The 21,100-nt window shown below is 46.2% G+C and overlaps 2 protein-coding genes across 2 annotated transcripts in view; one reads left to right on the top strand and one right to left on the bottom strand.

The window, feature by feature from the left end:
• The window catches only part of LOC138528729 (zinc finger protein 271-like), a 507,619-nt gene that overhangs the window by 169,041 nt on the left and 317,478 nt on the right, over positions 1 to 21,100 (top strand). The window lies entirely within an intron of this gene.
• LOC138528821 (zinc finger protein 271-like) overlaps positions 1,200 to 21,100 on the bottom strand; it is a 163,303-nt gene continuing 143,402 nt past the window's right edge. Inside the window, exons 6-7 of the mRNA XM_069640712.1 lie at positions 8,264 to 8,458; positions 1,200 to 8,084 (exon numbers count right to left, since the gene is read on the bottom strand). Of these exons, the coding sequence (XP_069496813.1) occupies positions 7,242 to 8,084; positions 8,264 to 8,458 (1,038 nt within the window). The 3' untranslated portion in view covers positions 1,200 to 7,241. The remainder of the gene's footprint in view (positions 8,085 to 8,263; positions 8,459 to 21,100) is intronic.

Genomic DNA, 21,100 nt, shown 5'->3' with positions numbered 1-21,100 from the left:
TCTAACATTGAACTTAAAGCTCTGGATTCCCTTTCCAAGAATTCCCTGATTATCATCAAGAAAGCGGATAAAGGTGGCGGGATCGTGGTGCTGAATCGCTGTGACTACATTTCGGAATGTGAAAGACAATTGAACAACAACCACTATTACCGTCCACTTACCGTGGACCCTACTCCGGAACTGATGGCTCTCGTGGCCGACAAAGTCTCTAAAGCTAAAGACCGTAAATGGATCTCGAAACAAGAAGCGGAGTTCCTTGTCAATAAGAAACCGAGTATTCCTACTTTCTACACTTTGCCCAAAGTGCATAAAACCTTGGTTAACCCTCCGGGTCGTCCAATTGTAGCTGGGATTGATTCCGTTCTCGAACCTCTCTCCACCTTTGCCGACCATTATCTTAAAGGATTCGTACAGACCATGCAATCATATCTGAAAGATTCCAGAGACGTCATCAATAGCCATGAAAATTTGACCTTCAACACTGAGACTCAACTTTTGGTGGGCCTGGACATTGTCTCTTTATACACCAACATCCCCCAACAAGCGTCCCTTGACGTCATTGAAGAAATACTCCTCTCCCGTGTTGATTCTGACCCTGTGCCTACCTCATTTATCCTCTGGTGTGTTGAACTGGCTTTAAAACGTAACTATTTCGAGTTCAATGGCAAGTTCTATCAGCAAATTGAAGGGACTGCCATGGGTGCCACCATGGCTCCGAGTGTGGCCAATCTCTATGTTGAGACCTTCGAAAAGATTAACATTTACAGCGATCAAAATCCGTTTAGCAATAACATTGTTAAGTGGAGTCGTTATATTGACGACATCCTTGTTATATGGAAAGGGACTATAGAAGATGCCAACGCCTTTTTTAATTGGCTCAATAACCTGAATCCACATTTACAGTTTACTATGACATTGAGTAATGAATCCACACATTTTCTGGACCTTACGATTTTTGCTTCCAATGGCCTTTTGAAAATTAAGCCTTACCACAAACCCACCGATAAAAATTCCCTTCTGGATTATTCTAGTCACCACATCAAACACCTTCGTGATAATCTTCCTTTTGGTCAATTCTTACGCCTCAAAAGAAATAGCTCTACTAAAGAAATATATGAGTCAGAGGCTAACATTCTCACCAAAAAACTCAGACAGAGAGGTTACCCAAAGAAATTGGTAAGAAAATCAGCTAAGAGAGCTTTCAACAACAATCGAGAAGCTTTATTGGAACCGAAACCTGTTAAAACCAAAGATGAACGTATTGTTTGTGTGAGTACCTTTTCTAACCGGAGTTTTGAGATCACCAACATCATAAAGAAAAATTGGAAAATCTTTAAAACCTCTGCTCCCTCCATGCCCGTGCCTATCTTTGCGTACAAAAGAAGTACCACGATAGGGAATAGAGTTAGTAATAGCAAGCTTAAATCTATTCCCACCGTTGAACCCCGTTTAACCACCCTTTGGGGGTTACCCGAACCCACTGGACATTATCCTTGTGGTTCGTGTGGAGTTTGTAAATTGACCTCCGTAACTAAAAGTATTGATGTTGGCCTCTCAAGACTCTGGACTCAAAAGAATTTGACTAATTGCAATACTGAATTTGTTGTCTATCTGATTACGTGTACCTGTGGACTGCATTATGTGGGTAAGACCACCCGGAAGGCAAAAACACGCATCATGGAACACCGGAGCTGTTTGAAGAATAGAACCGAAAATGCTCCGATGGTCAAACATTTCAACCTTCTGAAACATCACTATGAGGATTTCAAATGGACAATACTTCTATCACTGAAAGGAACCAACTATGCCACCCGTGAAAAGAAACTCCTCAAGATTGAGCAAAAAATGATTTATACTTTGCAGAGTGACACTAGGGGTCTTAATGACTCTATAGAATGGCACAATATCTAAGCGCCCTTTCTCTACATGCCGGGGGTCGGTCTCTATACCGAACTCTCTCTTTTTATTTTTATTTTTATTTTCAGTACTCCATAGATTAGCTTCGGGGTGAAGGGTTGAGTACGCCGTCTGTTTTGTCCTGCCCGTAGACATGGGGGTACCCTTGTAACAGTTCTTCACACTCTGTGTGTCTCCATCTTCCTAGAGTGGTCGGATGTGTCCTTAGGCTTTATCTATTCTGTACTTTCTCCCATACTTCTTCATAGTTCTTTATAACTTTTTATCTTCCACTCACGGGTGTCACTTGCTCTTTTGTCTTTCTAACTCATGAACTCTACTTAGGGGGTCAGCTGTCACTGTTGGACGTTCGCTATTCCATTTTTTTATCTCCACTCCAATATGGCCGCTAGGGCCGTTATACCTTTAACGCCTGTCGTGTCACATTGACATAGACGTAGGACTGCCCGTGTCTCCGTAATTTGTTAAGTATTGGCCAGGCATCATACGCTGCCCTGTCCTGAGACCTGATTTACACGGAGCTTTGCCGCGGTCTCTTCAGCACTAGCGCTGACACGCTGATTTCTCCTAGGGATTCATTGTATGTTTCCCCTTTATTCCACGAAGGGAACCTCTACCTCTCAGGTACGCCTCAGGCTTCACAGACGTTCCGCCGGTTACAGCGGGCTCGTCAGAGTTATCTCTATTGTTACTCCCTCTTGGGTTTTGATTTACACTCGTACTTGGGTATCTCGGAACGGAGGCACAGCGTTACGATAGGGGCCTTGTTGCTTCGGCGCTTAGACTGTGTGACACAGGACGAGTATTACTACTTTTTTTTGGGGTGACACTTCTTCTTGCCATCTTGTCCCCTCTTCCTTGAGCGGACTTGGCTTCCCCTCCGCACTTGCTGCCCATATGGCGACCATATGATTATTTAGAGGTTTTTTACCATTAGGTCTCTTTCACCATTTCTATCTCTAATTATCTAGGGAAGGCACCTCTGCCGTTCTTCGGCTCAGATAGTCGCTTTGTTTTGGCGCATCTCCGGCTTTTTGAGAGCTACCCATGGCGCTCTTATGGATATCTATATTTGTTTATCCTAGGTTGGACCGGATTCCGGACTCCTACTTCCTACTACCACTCAGTAGAGAGCACCCACAGGCATCACTAGAGGTATTTATCCCCTCTATTTGTGATACCTTTGTTCATAGTCAGAACCGGCAACTCCATTTGCTATTTGTTAGCTCATCTCTTGCCTTGTTTGTTTGTTTTTTACCCCACAGATGCCAAGAAATATTCTGATATTAATATTTGTCTGTTGATTAGAATTATTTGGTTACGTTGTCATTTATGTTTCTCCTGATGAATGTTCCATACCTAGTTTAGGAACTGAAACATGTCGAGCCAACACTCTGGATTGTTACCAGAGTGACCAATTTGCTGACACATTTAACCCTAATTAACTTTGGGTGCGTAAAACTGTATATAAAACGTACCGCTTGGTGTTCGGTGTGTTTACTCTTGACACACTGGCAACTAGCTATTGAAAGCTTGTCACGTAACTGTTGTCCATGTCCTTTGTTTGTGGTGTAGATTTTCAAAATGTATGTACATATTGTGGACCGTATGATTTAATTTGTTTTTAAAAATCTGTGATTCATTAAATCTGATATTAATCATTTTTAATTATGACGGGTCCTTGTTGAGATACTCCAATATTATGAGTTCTGTGTACATGTGGCATCTATATTAACTAGCTCTGTCTCCTTTGTAAATAACGGTTTACCAGCATGCCTCAAACTGGTCCCCTCTGTCTAGCTCCTCGGGAAGGAACTCAAGAGGTTTAGGCCTACTTGATATTTGACCTTTTCCAATTTGACCCATTTTCCTTTTGGTTGTTTTGTTGCTCGAAAATGTGGGAGGAGACCCCCTGCAACCCCCTCCTCCACTTCCCCCACCTTAACCTATTCCCTTACCCCACTCCATATATTTATTTAATTTGACTGAAAAAACAATCCAATATATGTGGTCAAATGGAAAAGGTCAAATGTTTTTTGATCAAGTATGCTAATACAACTGAAGAGGCTGCTCTTCAGAGTAAACCTAGTTCAACATTTCCCACTACTACTTCCACAGCCGTCCCCCACCCGAGTAATTCAGTATTAAGCCACCCCTTCCCCCCCGGGCAGTGTTCCATTGCTCTTCAGACAGGTTTCTGTTCATGCATGCATACACATCTGCTATAACAACAGGCACAATAAATGCTATCTTCTTGTTCTCCTTTTTGATATGACTTCATTCACTTTGATACGAGTACATAGCCTGCCCCCATTTATCTCGATGTAGAATTGGTTTTACCCAAATTGACATTTTATAATTGACCTTTGTCCTAATTGACCTCATTAAAGTGGTCCTATTTGACCTTCTGCACAATTGACCTTTATATTCTTTCAGTTATTTTATGTATGTATTGGGTTGGTTTTGGATTATAAATAATATAAGGGTATTCTGTTTTTTTTTTAATTGGGTGAGGGGTTGCGGTTTCCCCCCGCATATATGTTCTAATTGACCTTTTAGGTAAATTCTCCCGAGGTCAATTGTGAAAAGGTCAATTAGTATATAGCAGTACAGTTTGTATGTTGTAGCAGGAAATGTTATCAGCCGATAGCATCTATGGTACAGCCACATGTTGAGATAGGAGTCGAAATGGTCTCGTCTGTGGCCATTTTTGGCATTACTGAAATGTCTTTTGTTGTTATTGGCTGCTGTTTTATCTTCACCTGAAGTGTTTAAAATTAATGTTGCTACTTTGCATCCAGAGAGGTCCTTATTATAATCTATAGGGTCTTTACATACCTTGGCCAAAACAGTTCTACTTCAGGGATATCTGTTGGTGTTGTTAGCCTTTTGTTTACTTCCCAGAATGCTCTATAGATCCTTCTCTATTTGTTGTCTTCTGCAAAGAGCTCCATTTTGGTTTCAGGGGGCCATGAGTTCAGGTCTTTCTCTGTTAAGGTGAAATTCCCTTGTTTCATTACCTCACTCTTTCAAAGGATACTCATTGCCTTTCAGAGATGCTTTGGCTACAGTCGGATCGGATTCATTTCCACATTTGCAAGGAATGGGAGAGCACTTCTTGTTTCTGATTTAGGCTTTTAGCATTGTTGTCAATCTACCATTCATAATTACTTTGGGCATGCAATATTACAGCATTTTTATTTGTGCCATTTCAATTCCTGCAAATTAGTTAAATTGTGTGACTGATCTCAAGTAAATGAGTCCTGATGGTGGGTGCTAGTTCAATGTTTTTAATGCCTCTCTTTTGTGAATCTCACTGAGGATGGCTGTCCATCATGATCTGGATCATCTCACGGGTGATCAGAGCTGAGAGGTAGTAGAACTGGGGCTCCTTCTGTCTAGTGGTGTGGTCTATGTCTTGTGCGGGATCTCCGATGCTGCAGAACGGTTAACACTTTAGTACAGTGTTTATCATTGGCTGCACAGCTGCAGGGCTCCTTCCCAATACAGAACTTCTTAAAGTGTGTTGTGGTTTATGAGATCTGAGCATTGTCTGAAGCTTTTCTGTATTCTGTGCAATACTAGGCCTTCTCCTCAGTATGGATACTTTGATGGCTTCTAAGAGCTGAGTACTGAGTGAAACTTTGCTAGCACTGTGAGCACTTTTAAGGCTTCCCCCATGCATGGCTTATCCAATGTGAAGAGTGACTGATCGCCAGTATGCATCGCAAGATGTGTTCTCAAATATGAGGTGTCTGGGATGCTATTCTTGTAATTGATGCATTCACATGGCCTCTTCCCAGTATGGATCCTTTGATGACTTTTCAGATCTAACGACTGACTGAAGTTGTGCTTGACTTTGTACACTTGAAGAGTTTCTCAACAGTATGCATTTTTTTAATGTTTTTTTAATAGATGATGATTGGAGCTTTTATCACATACAATACACTTGTAGGGCTTCCCTTAGTGCCAACCCTCTGAAAAGTGAGAATTTATTGAATCTTTTCCTGCACTTAGGACACTTGAAAGGCGTCTCCCCAGTATTTATTCATTGAGCACAACTAGGACCTTAGGGTATCCTGGCGCTATAGAACCAAAGTCAGCAGTGAAGCAAAAAAGCACGGAGGAGATAGCTAAAGGGGAAAGGTTTAAGTGCTTTCCGGAAGGGCAGGTGTTCACTAATAGTCAGCAAGGTCAGGGGGATAGAGTTCCACAAGACCAGGCTGCAACCAACAAGACACACCCCCCAATAGTAACTTTCAAAAAATGGGGAACCCGAAAGAGAAGATGATTAGCAGAGCGAAGATTCTGAGAGGGGGTATTTTTGATATGTTTCTCACGCAGGTCCTGTGCATCAAAGCCATAACACCCCCGGTGAACCAGACACAAGGTCTTACATTTAATTCTGGCCAAAGCTGGCAGCCATTGAAGACTCCGAAGTACCGGGGAGATGTGAGTAAATTTGGGCAGGCCGACAGCCAGACGGGCGGCAAAGTTCTGTCTCACTTGCAGGTGCTGAATTAAGAACTTGGGCTGAGCAAGCAGTGTAGCGTTACAGTAGTCAAGGGTCCCTGATATGGACGCCGAGACTACCAGACTCCACAATTCAGATGGAATATATGGGCAAATCTTCCTCAACATCCTAAGCTTGACATATCCTGCGCTGCATCTCGCCTTGACCCGAGGGGAAGCCGAGTGAGATAATACACTTTTGACTCCAATATTTCTTACCACATGGCCCGGAATGGGTAGGGAGCCAAGTGACGAACGTCAGACATCATTAGTCCAAAGAGCCTGGGCAGCTGTAGAACAGCTAAGACCATTGGGCCTCATTACGAGTCAGGCGTTAAAGGGGTTTACGGCGCCGTAAACGGCGCCGACCCTTAACGCCTGATTACAAGGTCCCTTAGCGCCATGGTGAGTTTAACGCCTGCTTTTTGCAGGCGTTAAAATCTATGGCGCTAAGGGACCTCGGAGATAATTACGGCACCGTAATTTACGGTGGGTAATTATCTCCTTCCCCACTCCCATTATGCCCTATGGGGCAAAAATGGGAATGGGGAAGGGTAAATGGGAAATGGGGATTTACCGCCCCACTCACCTTGGAATGGGGCGGTAAATCCGCCAACCACCATGGCGTAAACGTAGTTTACGCCATGGCGGTAAAGGTACGACCCAGGCGGTAACTTACCGCCTGGGTCGTAATGAGGCACATAGCCTCCGTTTTCTCTACATTGAGCTTCAGCCAGTGTGGATCCTTTCATGGCTTTTAGAGAGGAGAACTGATTGAAGCTTTGATTCCATATGGTCCACTTGCAGGGCTTTTAGCCAGTATGGATCTTCTGATGGCTCATCAAAGTTGAGAATCTATTGAAGCTTTTCTTGCACTCAGTGCACTTGTAAGGCTTCTCCCCAGTATGGATCATGACATGCCTTCTCAGAGTTGAGGAGTCACTGAAGCTTTTCTTGCACTCCGTGCATTTGTAGGGCTTTTCCCCAGTATGGGTCCTTTGATGGGTTATAAGGTTTGAGAACCGAATGAAGCTTTTCTTGCACTCAGTACACTTGTAGGGCTTCTCCCCAGTATGGATCCTTTCATGGCATCTAAGAGCTGAACAGTGACTGAAGCTTTTATTGCATTCAGGGCATGTGTAGGGTGTCTCCCCAGTATGGATTCTCTGATGGCTTTTTAGGGAGGAGTACTGAATGAAACTTTTCTTGCACTCTGTACACTCGTAGGGCTTCTCCCCAGTATGGATCCTTTGATGGTTTCTCAGAGCGGAGGAGTAATTGAAGCTTTTTTTGCACTCTGTACACTTATAAGATGTGTCCCCAGAATGGATTGTTTGGTGGCTTCTCAGAGCTGAGGAGAGACTGAAGCTTTTCTTACATTCTGTGCACTTGTAGGGCTTCTCTCCAGTATGAATAGTCTGATGGCGTTTCAGATTCGAGCGTCGACTGAAAAGCATTTTGCACTCTGTGCACTTATAAGGCTTCTCGCCAGTATGTGTCCTCTGATGGCATTTTAGAAAAGAAGGCTGTTTGAAGCTTTTGTTACACTCTGTGCAAGGGTATAGGATTGGCTGTTGTATCAGGTGCAATTCCAGGTTAAAGTCCTTTCCGCATTCTGCATTCTCACAGAGCGTCCCCTCATTATGGCTCATGATCTAATGGTACGTCCGAAATCAAACGGAATCTTTCATTATCTTACACTGTTCACACAAAACTTCTCCCAAGTGCTGATCCTAAAATGCCTGCACAGAGCCTATACTTCATGCCTTCTTTTGAACAGTCACCTTATCGTGTGCCTCACTCGTGTAGCAGCTCTCGTGTATGATTAGAATACACCCGCCAGTAACCACATCCCACCATCGCTGCCAAAAAGGTGTTCTCCTTTACGTGGATTCTCATAGATGTGCAGGTTATTTGGCTTTCCCAAGAGGATGGGGACTGCTCTACAAATGTCGAGGTTCAGAGTTCTTCTTCTGTAAGATTGTTCCTCTTCAGTCTTGTGTTTATTTTCAGACTCTTGGTCAGGGCTCTGTTGAAAGAAGAAAACATTGCAGGTATTATTTTATAAAACAGTACAGTATAAATATGAATGGCTCTTGTGAAGAGCAGTAAATTGTTGTCCCCTCTCCCCAGTTGGGTCCACTAGAGATGATTGCTGAAAGAGGTAAACACACATTTCACCTTCCATCGACCATGCCAGGTCCACTACATTTTGAGGTAGAACTACCACCAGCACTGCTAGTGTTGATTTCTCATGCCAGTCTATGTCCCAGTACACTGTACTTTAACTAATCCAGGTGGCTGATGGCAGGTGGCGGTAGCAACGCTACTGATCCTGCCAGCTTGTGGAGAATGTAAATCCCCTCCCCTGGCCCTCACTGAAGCCAAAGAGATTTCCTCTATTTAGTCATTCAGGTATCGCTGAGCAGAGGGAATGCCTTTGGGCTCTAGAAGGCCTGGGAGAGTGGTGGAAGAAGACTGTTCCAACCACCTCAAGCTGCCAGATCACCACCCAAGCCACAGACAGGTGGCTCCTTGGTCATACTCCAAACAGAAGTGCTTCTGCCAGGAAGATCACTACCCGAGGCACAGCCAGGTGGCTACTTGATCACACTCCGGCTTTCACTATCATACTCTTTATTTTTCTTCTGTAGGAATTCCTGAGATTACAGAGGACAGCCTTTTCCTCAAAAGGAGCAAAAATGAAGCAATAACTACCTTGGTATAAAGACGGCTTGCAGGACAAAACCATTTCCAGATGTTAAATAGACTAGGAATACAAAACTCGACTGTATTGATAATGCAAGGCTGCCAACCTGTGGCCACAAAAAGAAACTATATTAGGATTGGACATTATTTTTGGGTGATTGGTTCAAAGTCTAGTGCATGTTTGACCTTTTAATCTGAATGGCTGCACATGGTTAAAAGCGGAGATGTCTTTGACCTGAGGTTTCCTGACCGGTAGCGAGTAGCTCACCACCTGAGAAAGCTCTGCCCTTCCGATTGGTTCTACTTGGCCTGATCCATGTAGCATGTGGTCGGAGAGACTAAAAGGGACCAAGACAAGTAACTGAGGAGATGGAGGACAGAGGTTTCTGTATGGGTTTCTGTCATTTGTGATTATATCCAAAACAAAAATCACTTCAGGATTAGATTTTCTTGTGCAATTAATTTGAGTGAACTATTTTCCATTTAGAGTTTTTGATAGACTACATGCTGGATGTATGATATGGCATTTCTAACGCGCCTATACACAAGTGTTTCATGGCGCGACAAGACAAGGGAGGGGGAACAAAGGGAGGACAGACAACAATCCTACTTGGCAAGGTGTCATTCAGATCACGCAAGTGCATGGGATGGGGTAAGGGAAAGTGCAGTGGGGGGAAGGGACAGTGCAGTACCAGGGAAAAGTAATCACAAAGTACGTAACGGCCAGCAGGTGGCAAGTGCAGAGGTAAGTGGTGGGGAAGGGACCTGGGCCCGAGGTCAGAGGATGGCCAGGTAACCAGTACAGTTTCAGCCAGGAGGTCAGCAGGGGAGATGAGGAGAAAAAGCAGAAGCAAAGATAAAGGTTTTGAGGTGCTTCTGGAACCAGAGATTGTTCTCCTCAAGTTTCAGGGCAGCAGGGAGGCTGTTCCAGAGGGAGGCCCCAGCCGAGGAAAGAGATCTACCATGCATGAAGAAGCGACTGACCCTGAGGGAGTTGGAGGCGGATGAGCGAAGGGCTCGAGAAGGAAGATATTTAGGAAGAGAGAGTTGAAGGTATTGAGGCCTTGTGTACAATGCAGAGGGTTTTCAACTTAATTCTTGCCGCCACTGGGAGCCAGTGCAGAGATTTCAGTCCTGGAGCGATACGATCACTGGGCTTGAGGCCAAGGACAAGTCCCGTAGCCCTGTTCTGGATGAGTTTCAAAGGATGGAGAGTAGAGGCAGGCAGATTTAGAAAGAAGCTGTTGCAGTAGTACAGCCTAGAGAGAACCAGAGCTCTGGATTGATTGATATTTTATTTCTATCGCGCTCGTACACAAGTGATTCAGACAGTGAGCCTCGAGGGGTGGAGGGTGGGTCTGGGGGAGTGGCATTTGCACCTCGAAAAAGGACTTGGATTTAGGTTGGGAATTAAATCGGCATATGTAATTACATAAAATTCTTCAGCTCAGGTCCAATGAAACATATCTGAAACTAACTGAACCATATGTTTATCAGCAAAGAGCAGGCTTTACATACAATAGTCTTAGTGACTATATTGCAGTGTTTAGGAAACATTTGCTTTGCAACCGTAATTGTGCCAGTAACACGTGATTAACATTTATTGTGTAATAACAACACAGGGTTAGCAATATTTCCTAACAATGTGCTAAGTGTTACTCAAAGCTTTTGTTTAATTATATAAGATACCGAGTACTGATTACCTGTGTTTGGAGATTCTTGGAGTCTGATCAGTTGCATCTCTAGGAGAATACTCTCTTGTTTGTCACTGTTGCACCCTGGGCGTCCATGATCTTGCAATGGTCAGTGTTGGGATCTGGCCTGGCATCGTCTCCTAGAGGTAAGTGTTAGGCTATGCTGACATGGTTGGCCTGGTCCTGAAGGTTGCCTGTCACTATAAGACCTTACGCGTGTATAATCTTCTGGTGGTCAGTGTTGGTCTCTGGCCTGGCAGTGTTTTCAGGGGGGGTCAATGTGGAACTCTGGGCTGGCACTCATTTCAGAGGGTCTGTGTGGGCTCTGGGGTGATACCGTCTCCAGGGGGGTGTGTGTAGGGCTCAGGGATGGCACCTTCTCCAGCGAGTCAGTGTGGGGATCTGGGCAGGCATTGTCTTCAGTGGGGTCAATGTGGAGCTCTGGGCTGGCACTGATTCCAGGGGGTCAGTGTGGGGATCTGGGCAGGCACTGTCTCCAGGGGGTCCGTGTGGGACACTGGGATGGCACTGTCTCCAGGGGGGTCAGTGTGGGGCTCTGGGCTGGCACTGTCTCTAGGGGGGTCAGTGTGGGGATCTGGGCTGGCACCATCTCCAGGGGTCCCTGTGGGGCTCTGGGATGGCACAATCTCCAGGGGGTGCATGTGGTGCTCTGGGATGGCACCATCTCCAGGGGGTCAGTGAGGGGCTCTGGGCTGGCGCTGTCTCCAAGGGTCACCGTGGAGCTCTGGGATGGCACCATCTCCAGGGGGGTCAATGTGGAGCTCTGGGCTGGCAGTGTTTCCAGGGGGTCAATGTTGGACTCTGGGCTGGCACTGTCTCCATGGGGATCTGGGCTTGTACCATCACCAGTGGTCACTGCAGGGCTCTGGGCTGACACTGTCTCCAGGGGGGTCAGTATTGGACTCTGGGCTGGCAACATCTCCAGGGGTCAGTGTGGGGCTCTGGGCTGGCACCGGCTCCAGGGATGGTCAGTGTGGGGCTCTGGGCTGGCATCGGCTCCAGGGATGGTCAGTGTGGGGCTCTGGGATGCTACGGTCTCCATGGGGTCAGTGTGGAGCTGTGGGCTTGCGCCATCTCCAGGGGTCACTGTGGGGCTCTGGGTTGGCACAATCTCCATCAGGTGCGTGTAGGGATCTGGGACGGCACCATCTCCAGTGGGTCAGGGTGGGGATCTGGGCAGGCACTGCACTAGGCAGAGCCTACAGAGTCTGCACTGGGCAGAGCCCTACACTGACCCTCGGGGTCAGTGTAAGGCTCTGGGTTGGCACCATCTCCAGGGGGTCACTGTGGGGCTCTTGGCTGGCACTGTCTCCAGGGAGTCAGTGTGGGGATCTGGGCTGGCACTGTCTCCAGGGGGTCAGTGTTGTTGGACTCTGGGCTGGCACCGTCTCCAGGGAGTCAGTGTGGGGATCTGGGCCGTTAGTGTCTCCAGGGAGGTCAATGTGGGGCTCTGGGCTGGCACCATCTCCAGGGAGTCAGTGTGGGGCTCTGGTTTGGCACCGTCTCCAGGGGGTCAGTGTGGGGCTCTGGGATGGCGCCGTCTCAGGGGATCAGTGTGGGACACTGGGATGGAACTGTCTCCAGGGAGTCAGTGTGGGGATCTGAACAGGCACTGCCTATAGGGGGTCAGTGTGGGTCTCTGGGATGGCACTGTCACCAGCGGGTCAGTGTGGGTCTCTGGGCAGGCACTGTTTCTAGGGGGTCAGTGTGGGTATCTGGGCTGGCATCGTCTCCAGGGGGTCATTATAGGGTTCTGGGCTGACACCGTCTCCACGGGGTCCGTGTACAGCTCTGCACTGCTGTCACTGGTTTGGCACCGTCTCCAGGGGGTCAGTGTGGGGCTCTGGGATGGCACCATCTCCAAGGGGTCAGTGTGGGCCTTTGGGATGGCACCATCTCCAGGGGGGTCTGTGTGGAGCTCTGGGCTGGAACAGTCTCCAGGGGGTCAGTGTGGGGCTCTGTCCTGGCACTGTCTCCAGGGGGTCAGTGCGGGGCTCTGGGCTGTTAGTGTCTCAGGAGGGATCAATGTGGAGCTCTGGGCTGGCAGTGTCTCCAGGGGGGTCAATGTGGAGCTCTGGGCTGGCACCAATTCCAGGGGGTTAGTGTGGGGGCTCTAGGCTGGCACTGACTCCAGGGAGGTTAGTGTGGGGGCTGTGGTCTGGCACTGTCTCCAGGGGGGTCAATGTGGAGCTCTGGGCTGGCACTGTCTCCAGGGAGTCAGTGTGGGGATCTGGGCTGGCAGCGTCTCCAGGGGGTCGGTGTGGGGCTCTGAGTTGGCAGTGTTTCCTGGTAATCGCACAGCTCTGGGGTGAAGGAGGAAGGATTTAGGCACCCTAACGTGCAAATCTCTATAAGCACAGTCCTCCAGGAAGAATTTGCAAAATATTGAAGTAATGATATTGTCAGTCATAAATACTATGGACTTGCCTATTCAAAGGTTGTTGCTGGAAAGACAGTTCTGCACCTTTAAAGATGATGGCGCTCTTTCCACTGTGCTGGTCAGGGAGGCAGACATTTGGGAGATTTAATAGCCAAATTTTGGCATGTAGCTGCTCGGTCTGAAGATTTGGAGGCAATGCAATAACCCAAATTATTGTGTTTCTTTATGTTCAAACGCCAGATGAATTAGCACACTTCGAGAAGAAGGTTGTCAGCGTTCTCAGGGACGGTGAAATTCTGAGTTCCCAGGTGAACCTACACAGTGGTTGCCTTCCTTGTGTGGTTGTTTGCTTGCTTGACTGTCTGTTAAGTTCCCTTTATGGTAAAGTCTTGCCTAATCCTATCAAAGATCGGCTGCAGAAAGGAACTGGTAAAATAGAAACAGCTGGGTTTAGTGCAGAATGCAGACATACAGTCTGCATACGGAAGCAATCCAAGGTAATCTGAACGCAAGGCAACTTTACACCAACAAACAGGCATACAGAAATGTGCTTAAAACTAAGGAAAATCTGCTTATAGAGTAACAATGGGATCTGTGAGACTAATAATTCCAAAACATGTTGGAAACTTGTTTGAAGGGGTTTTGAGAACGGTGAGGGTGATGATGGTTCCAGCTTTGCGCCAGCTTGGACTGCCCATTTCCGAGATGCCCTCCTTAAGAGAGAGCTTAATGTCCCTATGACTAATTTGCATGGGAGAATGTGTGTAAAAATATTACTTTTACTCAAGAAGTGATAGTAACATGCATCTTTGAAATGAAAAAGGATAAAGCTGCAGGCCCCGGATAGGTTAAGACCTAAGCTAAGCATGGGGATAGGTTAAGACCCAAGCTAATCATGCGGATAGGTTAAGACCCAAGCTAATCATGCGGATAGGTTAAGACCCAAGCTAATCATGCGGATAGGTTAAGACCCAAGCTAATCATGCGGATAGATTAAGACCCAAGCTAATCATGCGGATAGATTAAGACCCAAGCTAATCATGCGGATAGGTTAAGACCCAAGCTAATCATGCGGATAGGATAAGACCCAGGCTAATCATGCGGATAGGTTAAGACCCAAGCTAAGCATGGGGATAGGTTAAGACCCAAGCTAAGCATGGGGATAGGTTAAGACCCAAGCTAATCATGCGGATAGGTTAAGACCCAAGCTAATCATGCGGATAAGATAAGACCCAAGCTGATCATGCGGATAGGTTAAGACCCAAGCTAATCATGCGGATAGGTTAAGACCCAAGCTAATCATGCGGATAGGTTAAGACCCAAGCTAATCATGCGGATAGGTTAAGACCCAAGCTAATCATGCGGATAGGTTAAGACCCAAGCTAAGCATGGGGATAGGTTAAGACCCAAGCTAATCATGGGGATAGGTTAAGACCCAAGCTAAGCATGGGGATAGGTTAAGACCCAAGCTAATCATGCGGAGAGGTTAAGACCCAAGCTAATCATGCGGAGAGGTTAAGACCCAAGCTAATCATGGGGATAGGTTAAGACCCAAGCTAAGCATGGGGATAGGTTAAGACCCAAGCTAATCATGGGGATAGGTTAAGACCCAAGCTAAGCATGGGGATAGGTTAAGACCCAAGCTAATCATGCGGATAGGTTAAGACCCAAGGTAATCATGCGGATAGGTTAAGACCCAAGCTAATCATGGGGATAGGTTAAGACCCAAGGTAATCATGCGGATAGGTTAAGACCCAAGCTAATCATGGGGATAGGTTAAGACCCAAGCTAATCATGGGGATAGGTTAAGACCCAAGCTAATCATGCGGATAGGTTAAGACCCAAGCTAATCATGGGGATAGGTTAAGACCCAAGCTAATCATGCGGATAGGTTAAGACCGAAGCTAATCATGCGGGTAAGATAAGACCCAAGCTAATCATGCGGATAGGTTAAGACCCAAGCTAATCATGCGGATAGGTTAAGACCCAAGCTAAGCATGGGGATAGGTTAAGGCCCAAGCTAAGCATGGGGATAGGTTAAGGCCCAAGATAAGCATGGGGATAGGTTAAGACCCAAGTTAATCATGCGGATAGGTTAAGACCCAAGCTAAGCATGGGGATAGGTTAAGACCCAAGATAAGCATGGGGATAGGTTAAGACCCAAGCTAATCATGCGGATAGGTTAAAACCCAAGCTAAGCATGGGGATAGGTTAAGACCCAAGCTAATCATGCAGATAAGATAAGACCCAAGCTAATCATGCGGATAGGTTGAGACCCAAGCTAATCATGGGGTTAGGTTAAGACCCAAGCTAATCATGCGGATAGGTTAAGACCCAAGCTAAGCATGGGGATAGGTTAAGGCCCAAGCTAAGCATGGGGATAGGTTAAGGCCCAAGCTAAGCATGGGGATAGGTTAAGACCCAAGATAAGCATGGGGATAGGTTAAGACCCAAGCTAAGCATGGGGATAGGTTAAGACCCAAGATAAGCATGGGGATAGGTTAAGACCCAAGCTAAGCATGGGGATAGGTTAAGACCCAAGCTAAGCATGGGGATAGGTTAAGACCCAAGCTAAGCATGGGGATAGGTTAAGACCCAAGATAATCATGCGGATAAGATAAGATCCAAGCTAATCATGGGGATAGGTTAAGACCCAAGCTAATCATGCGGATAGGTTAAGACCCAAGCTAAGCTTGGGGATAGGTTAAGACCCAAGCTAATCATGCGGATAGGTTAAGACCCAAGCTAATCATGCCGATAGGTTAAGACCCAAGCTAAGCATGGGAATAGGTTAAGACCCAAGCTAAGCATGCGGATAGGTTAAGACCCAAGCTAAGCATGGGGATAGGTTAAGACCCAGGATAATCATGGGGATAGGTTAAGACCCAAGCTAAGCATGGGGATAGGTTAAGACCCAAGCTAATCATGGGGATAGGTTAAGACCCAAGCTAAGCATGGGGATAGGTTAAGACCCAAGCTAATCATGCGGATAGGTTAAGACCCAAGCTAATCATGGGGATAGGTTAAGACCCAAGGTAATCATGCGGATAGGTTAAGACCCAAGCTAATCATGGGGATAGGTTAAGACCCAAGCTAATCATGAGGATAGGTTAAGACCCAAGCTAATCATGGGGATAGGTTAAGACCCAAGCTAATCATGCGGATAGGTTAAGACCCAAGCTAATCATGGGGATAGGTTAAGACCCAAGCTAATCATGCGGATAGGTTAAGACCGAAGCTAATCATGCGGGTAAGATAAGACCCAAGCTAATCATGCGGATAGGTTAAGACCCAAGCTAATCATGCGGATAGGTTAAGACCCAAGCTAAGCATGGGGATAGGTTAAGACCCAAGATAAGCATGGGGATAGGTTAAGACCCAAGCTAATCATGCGGATAGGTTAAAACCCAAGCTAAGCATGGGGATAGGTTAAGACCCAAGCTAATCATGCAGATAAGATAAGACCCAAGCTAATCATGCGGATAGGTTGAGACCCAAGCTAATCATGGGGTTAGGTTAAGACCCAAGCTAATCATGCGGATAGGTTAAGACCCAAGCTAAGCATGGGGATAGGTTAAGGCCCAAGCTAAGCATGGGGATAGGTTAAGGCCCAAGCTAAGCATGGGGATAGGTTAAGGCCCAAGCTAAGCATGGGGATAGGTTAAGACCCAAGCTAAGCATGGGGATAGGTCAAGACCCAAGCTAAGCATGGGGATAGGTTAAGACCCAAGATAAGCATGGGGATAGGTTAAGACCCAAGCTAAGCATGGGGATAGGTTAAGACCCAAGCTAAGCATGGGGATAGGTTAAGACCCAAGCTAAGCATGGGGATAGGTTAAGACCCAAGATAATCATGCGGATAAGATAAGATCCAAGCTAATCATGGGGATAGGTTAAGACCCAAGCTAATCATGCGGATAGGTTAAGACCCAAGCTAAGCTTGGGGATAGGTTAAGACCCAAGCTAAGCATGGGGATAGGTTAAGACCCAAGCTAATCATGCGGATGGGTTAAGACCCAGGATAATCATGCGGATAGGTTAAGACCCAAGCTAATCATGGGGATAGGTTAAGACCCAAGCTAAGCATGCGGATAGGTTAAGACCCAAGCTAAGCATGGGGATAGGTTAAGACCCAGGATAATCATGTGGATAGGTTAAGACCCAAGCTAAGCATGGGGATAGGTTAAGACCCAGGATAATCATGCGGATAGGTTAAGACCCAAGCTAATCATGCGGATAGGTTAAGACCCAAGCTAATCATGCGGATAGGTTAAGACCCAAGCTAAGCATGGGGATAGGTTAAGACCCAAACTAAGCATGGGGATAGGTTAAGACCCAAGATAAGCATGGGGATAAGTTAAGACCCAAGCTAAGCATGGGGATAGGTTAAGACCCAAGCTAATCATGCCGATAGGTTAAGACCCAAGCTAAGCATGCGGATAGGTTAAGACCCAAGCTAAGCATGGGGATAGGTTAAGACCCAAGATAAGCATGGGGATAAGTTAAGACCCAAGCTAAGCATGGGGATAGGTTAAGACCCAAGCTAATCATGCCGATAGGTTAAGACCCAAGCTAAGCATGGGGATAGGTTAAGACCCAGGATAATCATGCGGATAGGTTAAGACCCAAGCTAATCATGCGGATAGGTTAAGACCCAAGCTAATCATGCGGATAGGTTCAGACCCAAGCTAATCATGGGGATAGGTTCAGACCGAAGCTAATCATGCGGATAAGTTAAGACCCAAGCTAAGCATGGTGATAGGTTAAGACCCAGGCTAATCATGGGGATAGGTTAAGACCCAAGCTAATCATGCGGATAGGTTAAGACCCAAGCTAATCATGGGGATAGGTTAAGACCCAAGCTAAGCATGGGGATAGGTTAAGACCCAAGCTAATCATGCGGATAGGTTAAGACCCAAGATAAGCATGGGGATAGGTTAAGACCCAAGCTAATCATGCGGATAGGTTAAGACCCAAGCTAAGCATGGGGATAGGTTAAGACCCAAGATAAGCATGGGGATAGGTTAAGACCCAAGCTAATCATGCGGATAGGTTAAAACCCAAGCTAATCATGGGGATAGGTTAAGACCCAAGCTGATCATGCGGATAGGTTAAGACCCAAGCTAATCATGGGGATAGGTTAAGACCCAAGCTAATCATGCGGATAGGTTAAGACCCAAGCTAAGCATGGGGATAGGTTAAGACCCAAGCTAATCATGGGGATAGGTTAAGACCCAAGCGAATCATGGGGATAGGTTAAGACCCAAGCTAGGCATGGGGATAGGTTAAGACCCAAGCTAATCATGCGGATAGGTTAAGACCCAAGCTAATCATCCGGATAGGTTAAGACCCAAGCTAATCATGCGGATAGGTTAAGACCCAAGCTAAGCATGGGGATAGGTTAAGACCCAAGCTAATCATGGGGATAGGTTAAGACCCAAGCTAATCATGGGGATAGGTTAAGACCCAAGCTAATCATGCGGATGGGTTAAGACCCAAGCTAATCATGCGGATGGGTTAAGACCCAAGCTAATCATGGGGGTAGGTTAAGACCCAAGCTAATCATGGGGATAAGATAAGACCCAAGCTAATCATGGGGATAGGTAAAGATCTAAGCTAATCATGCGGATGGGTTAAGATCTACGCTAATCATAAGACCTAAGCTAATCATGTGCTTTTCAGATTAGTGGGCTCCGATATTAAGAGTGTGTGTTTAATGTTTTAGCTCAGACATTCGCCTGGGCAGGCTCTTGGAAAAGAAGCTTGGTTGTGCCTCACTTTAAAAAAGAATCACATAGCAGATCGGACCTGTATGGTTATCATCCAATCCCGCTCCTGGACGTTTCAAGTAAACTTTTTGCCAGGTGTCTAGAAAAAGGCTGGAGGAATGGGCTACAGCCAAAATCATCTTACCAACACAGGCCGGATGGATAAATGGTTTCTCTATAATGGATCAGTGGTTTTGACTGAACACTGTTATAGAGAAATATGCAAAAGCTAGGAGCGGTCGAGTGTATGCGGCCTTTATACATTTGACTGCGGTGCTACTGACTATTATTGATCAGTGTCGTTTATGCTAAAGGTTAGACAGGATTGGGGATCCCCCAGGTCTTTCAAAGTTAATCCAAATGCGGCATGAGGATACGTCAGCAGTAGCACGTTGCCCTAGATCATACAATTACTCTAAGGATTTACCCACAAATAGGGGGGTTCAGCAAGGCACAGCAGAGAAGTTTACAATTTATTTGAAAAATTCAGTTAGACCCTCCTGTAAACCACAAAATAGGCAATTCACTTATTGAAAATGTGGCCTTGTTCGTTCAAAATACATTTTGTTGGTATTCAAGAGGCACTCATTTGTTAAAGAGGTGGGGTTTTAGAGAAGTTTTCAGGTGACGTGGGTTACATAAGCTGGGCAAGGCTGTATCCGGATGGTAGAAGGCAAAAAAGTGCAGAGTATGGTGTTAGAAGTCAGGGATTACATTGCAGGTAACGTAAGATCATCAGAATACGCGATAAGGTAAGGAGGCTTCCCTGCAAGGTCCAAGTTAATGGCCAGTCAGCGTGCTGAGGTAAAATTGTTATTGTCTCCCTGCACAGTAGAAATATACTACAAAGCCCTTCAGGGCACATAACAATCAAACTCCTGAATATGAAAAATTGAATTAGGAAATTAAAGATGTTTTTGAAAAAAGCAATTTAAAAGAATTTCTTTTTGTTGAAAGAATGTTTCCATCCGGGTTACATACAACAGGAGCATGCATTATTCTCTTACGAAAACATGGATTCAATGAGAGCGGAAGAGTTCCTCCATATGTGAAGATGTTTATTTTTGGCTTGCCACCCAGGGATGTGTGGTTAGAATTTGGAACTGGGCCGTCGGCATTGACATTTAATGAGAAGGCACGGTCTATGTGGACAGGTACCTGCTCAGTCTATACGGTCACAGCACCGCACAATTTGGGGTTCTTCCCCTTCTTTCTTTGGCAAACAGCTGAGATAAAGAACACTTTAATTACCTCTTTGTTGTCTAGGCCAGAGACAGACCCCTGATCCTCCTTAGTGACAGCCACCACTCTGCCTAGTATCAGCTTGGGGACAGGATATTACCTAGCTGGACTCTCAGTTGGCCACAGTGCTCTCCAGACCTTAGCAAAATGGTTGGGTTTACCATTCCTCCCACAGGTTAGCCCTGCAATGGGACAGCCACAAGCATGCGGTAGGAAACCGCAAAAGAGTCACATTGTCCCTTGGACTGTTCTGCATTTCCCTAGGCCTGGATGTGAGATTTGCTTCCTCATCCCTTCTGTTGGATTGATGCACAAACTCTTTCCCTTGTCTAACTCCTCTACCTGGAGGACCTCGATCGGCTCTTCCATGTAGGATGCTATTGGAGTTCTGAGCTCAAGGGATCAGCCAAACTCCAATATGCAGTGTAATGGGATGCCTGGCTGCCTCAGGATTTACCTATGGAGCTGGGAGCCGAAGCAGATTTGGATGATTTTCACACAGATTTCCTCTTCCTCATGGTCTAGGGTGCAAGACATGGCCGGCTGTCGCAGCCGGGCATGGAATGCTTTGAGGGTTTCGGGTGCACCCTGAATGCACCTTGACTAGCCTGGCCCAGTCAGAACCTTTCATAGTCCTTTATTGACCAAGACGCTGAAATATGTGTGCAGTGCATCTTTGGCTACCATTTATGAGCTGTCCCCTGCAGGAAGCATGCTGAATATTTTATGCACAACCTCCCCCCCCCATCCCATGTAAAAAGGATCATTGACTTTGTGGCTGGATCTTTCTCTCTTAAAACATGAACAACAGTTCAAGCCTCTCTTGCCCAGATCTTGCCCAGGTCGCTTTGGGGCAC

The sequence above is a fragment of the Ambystoma mexicanum genome, chromosome 7q (genome assembly GCF_040938575.1).
Source record: "Ambystoma mexicanum isolate Mex_15411 chromosome 7q, UKY_AmexF1_1, whole genome shotgun sequence".
In the NCBI taxonomy this organism is placed as follows: Eukaryota; Metazoa; Chordata; class Amphibia; order Caudata; family Ambystomatidae; genus Ambystoma; species Ambystoma mexicanum.
The sequence above is the reverse complement of the archived record's forward strand: the minus strand, read 5'-3'. Positions and strand labels throughout refer to the sequence as shown.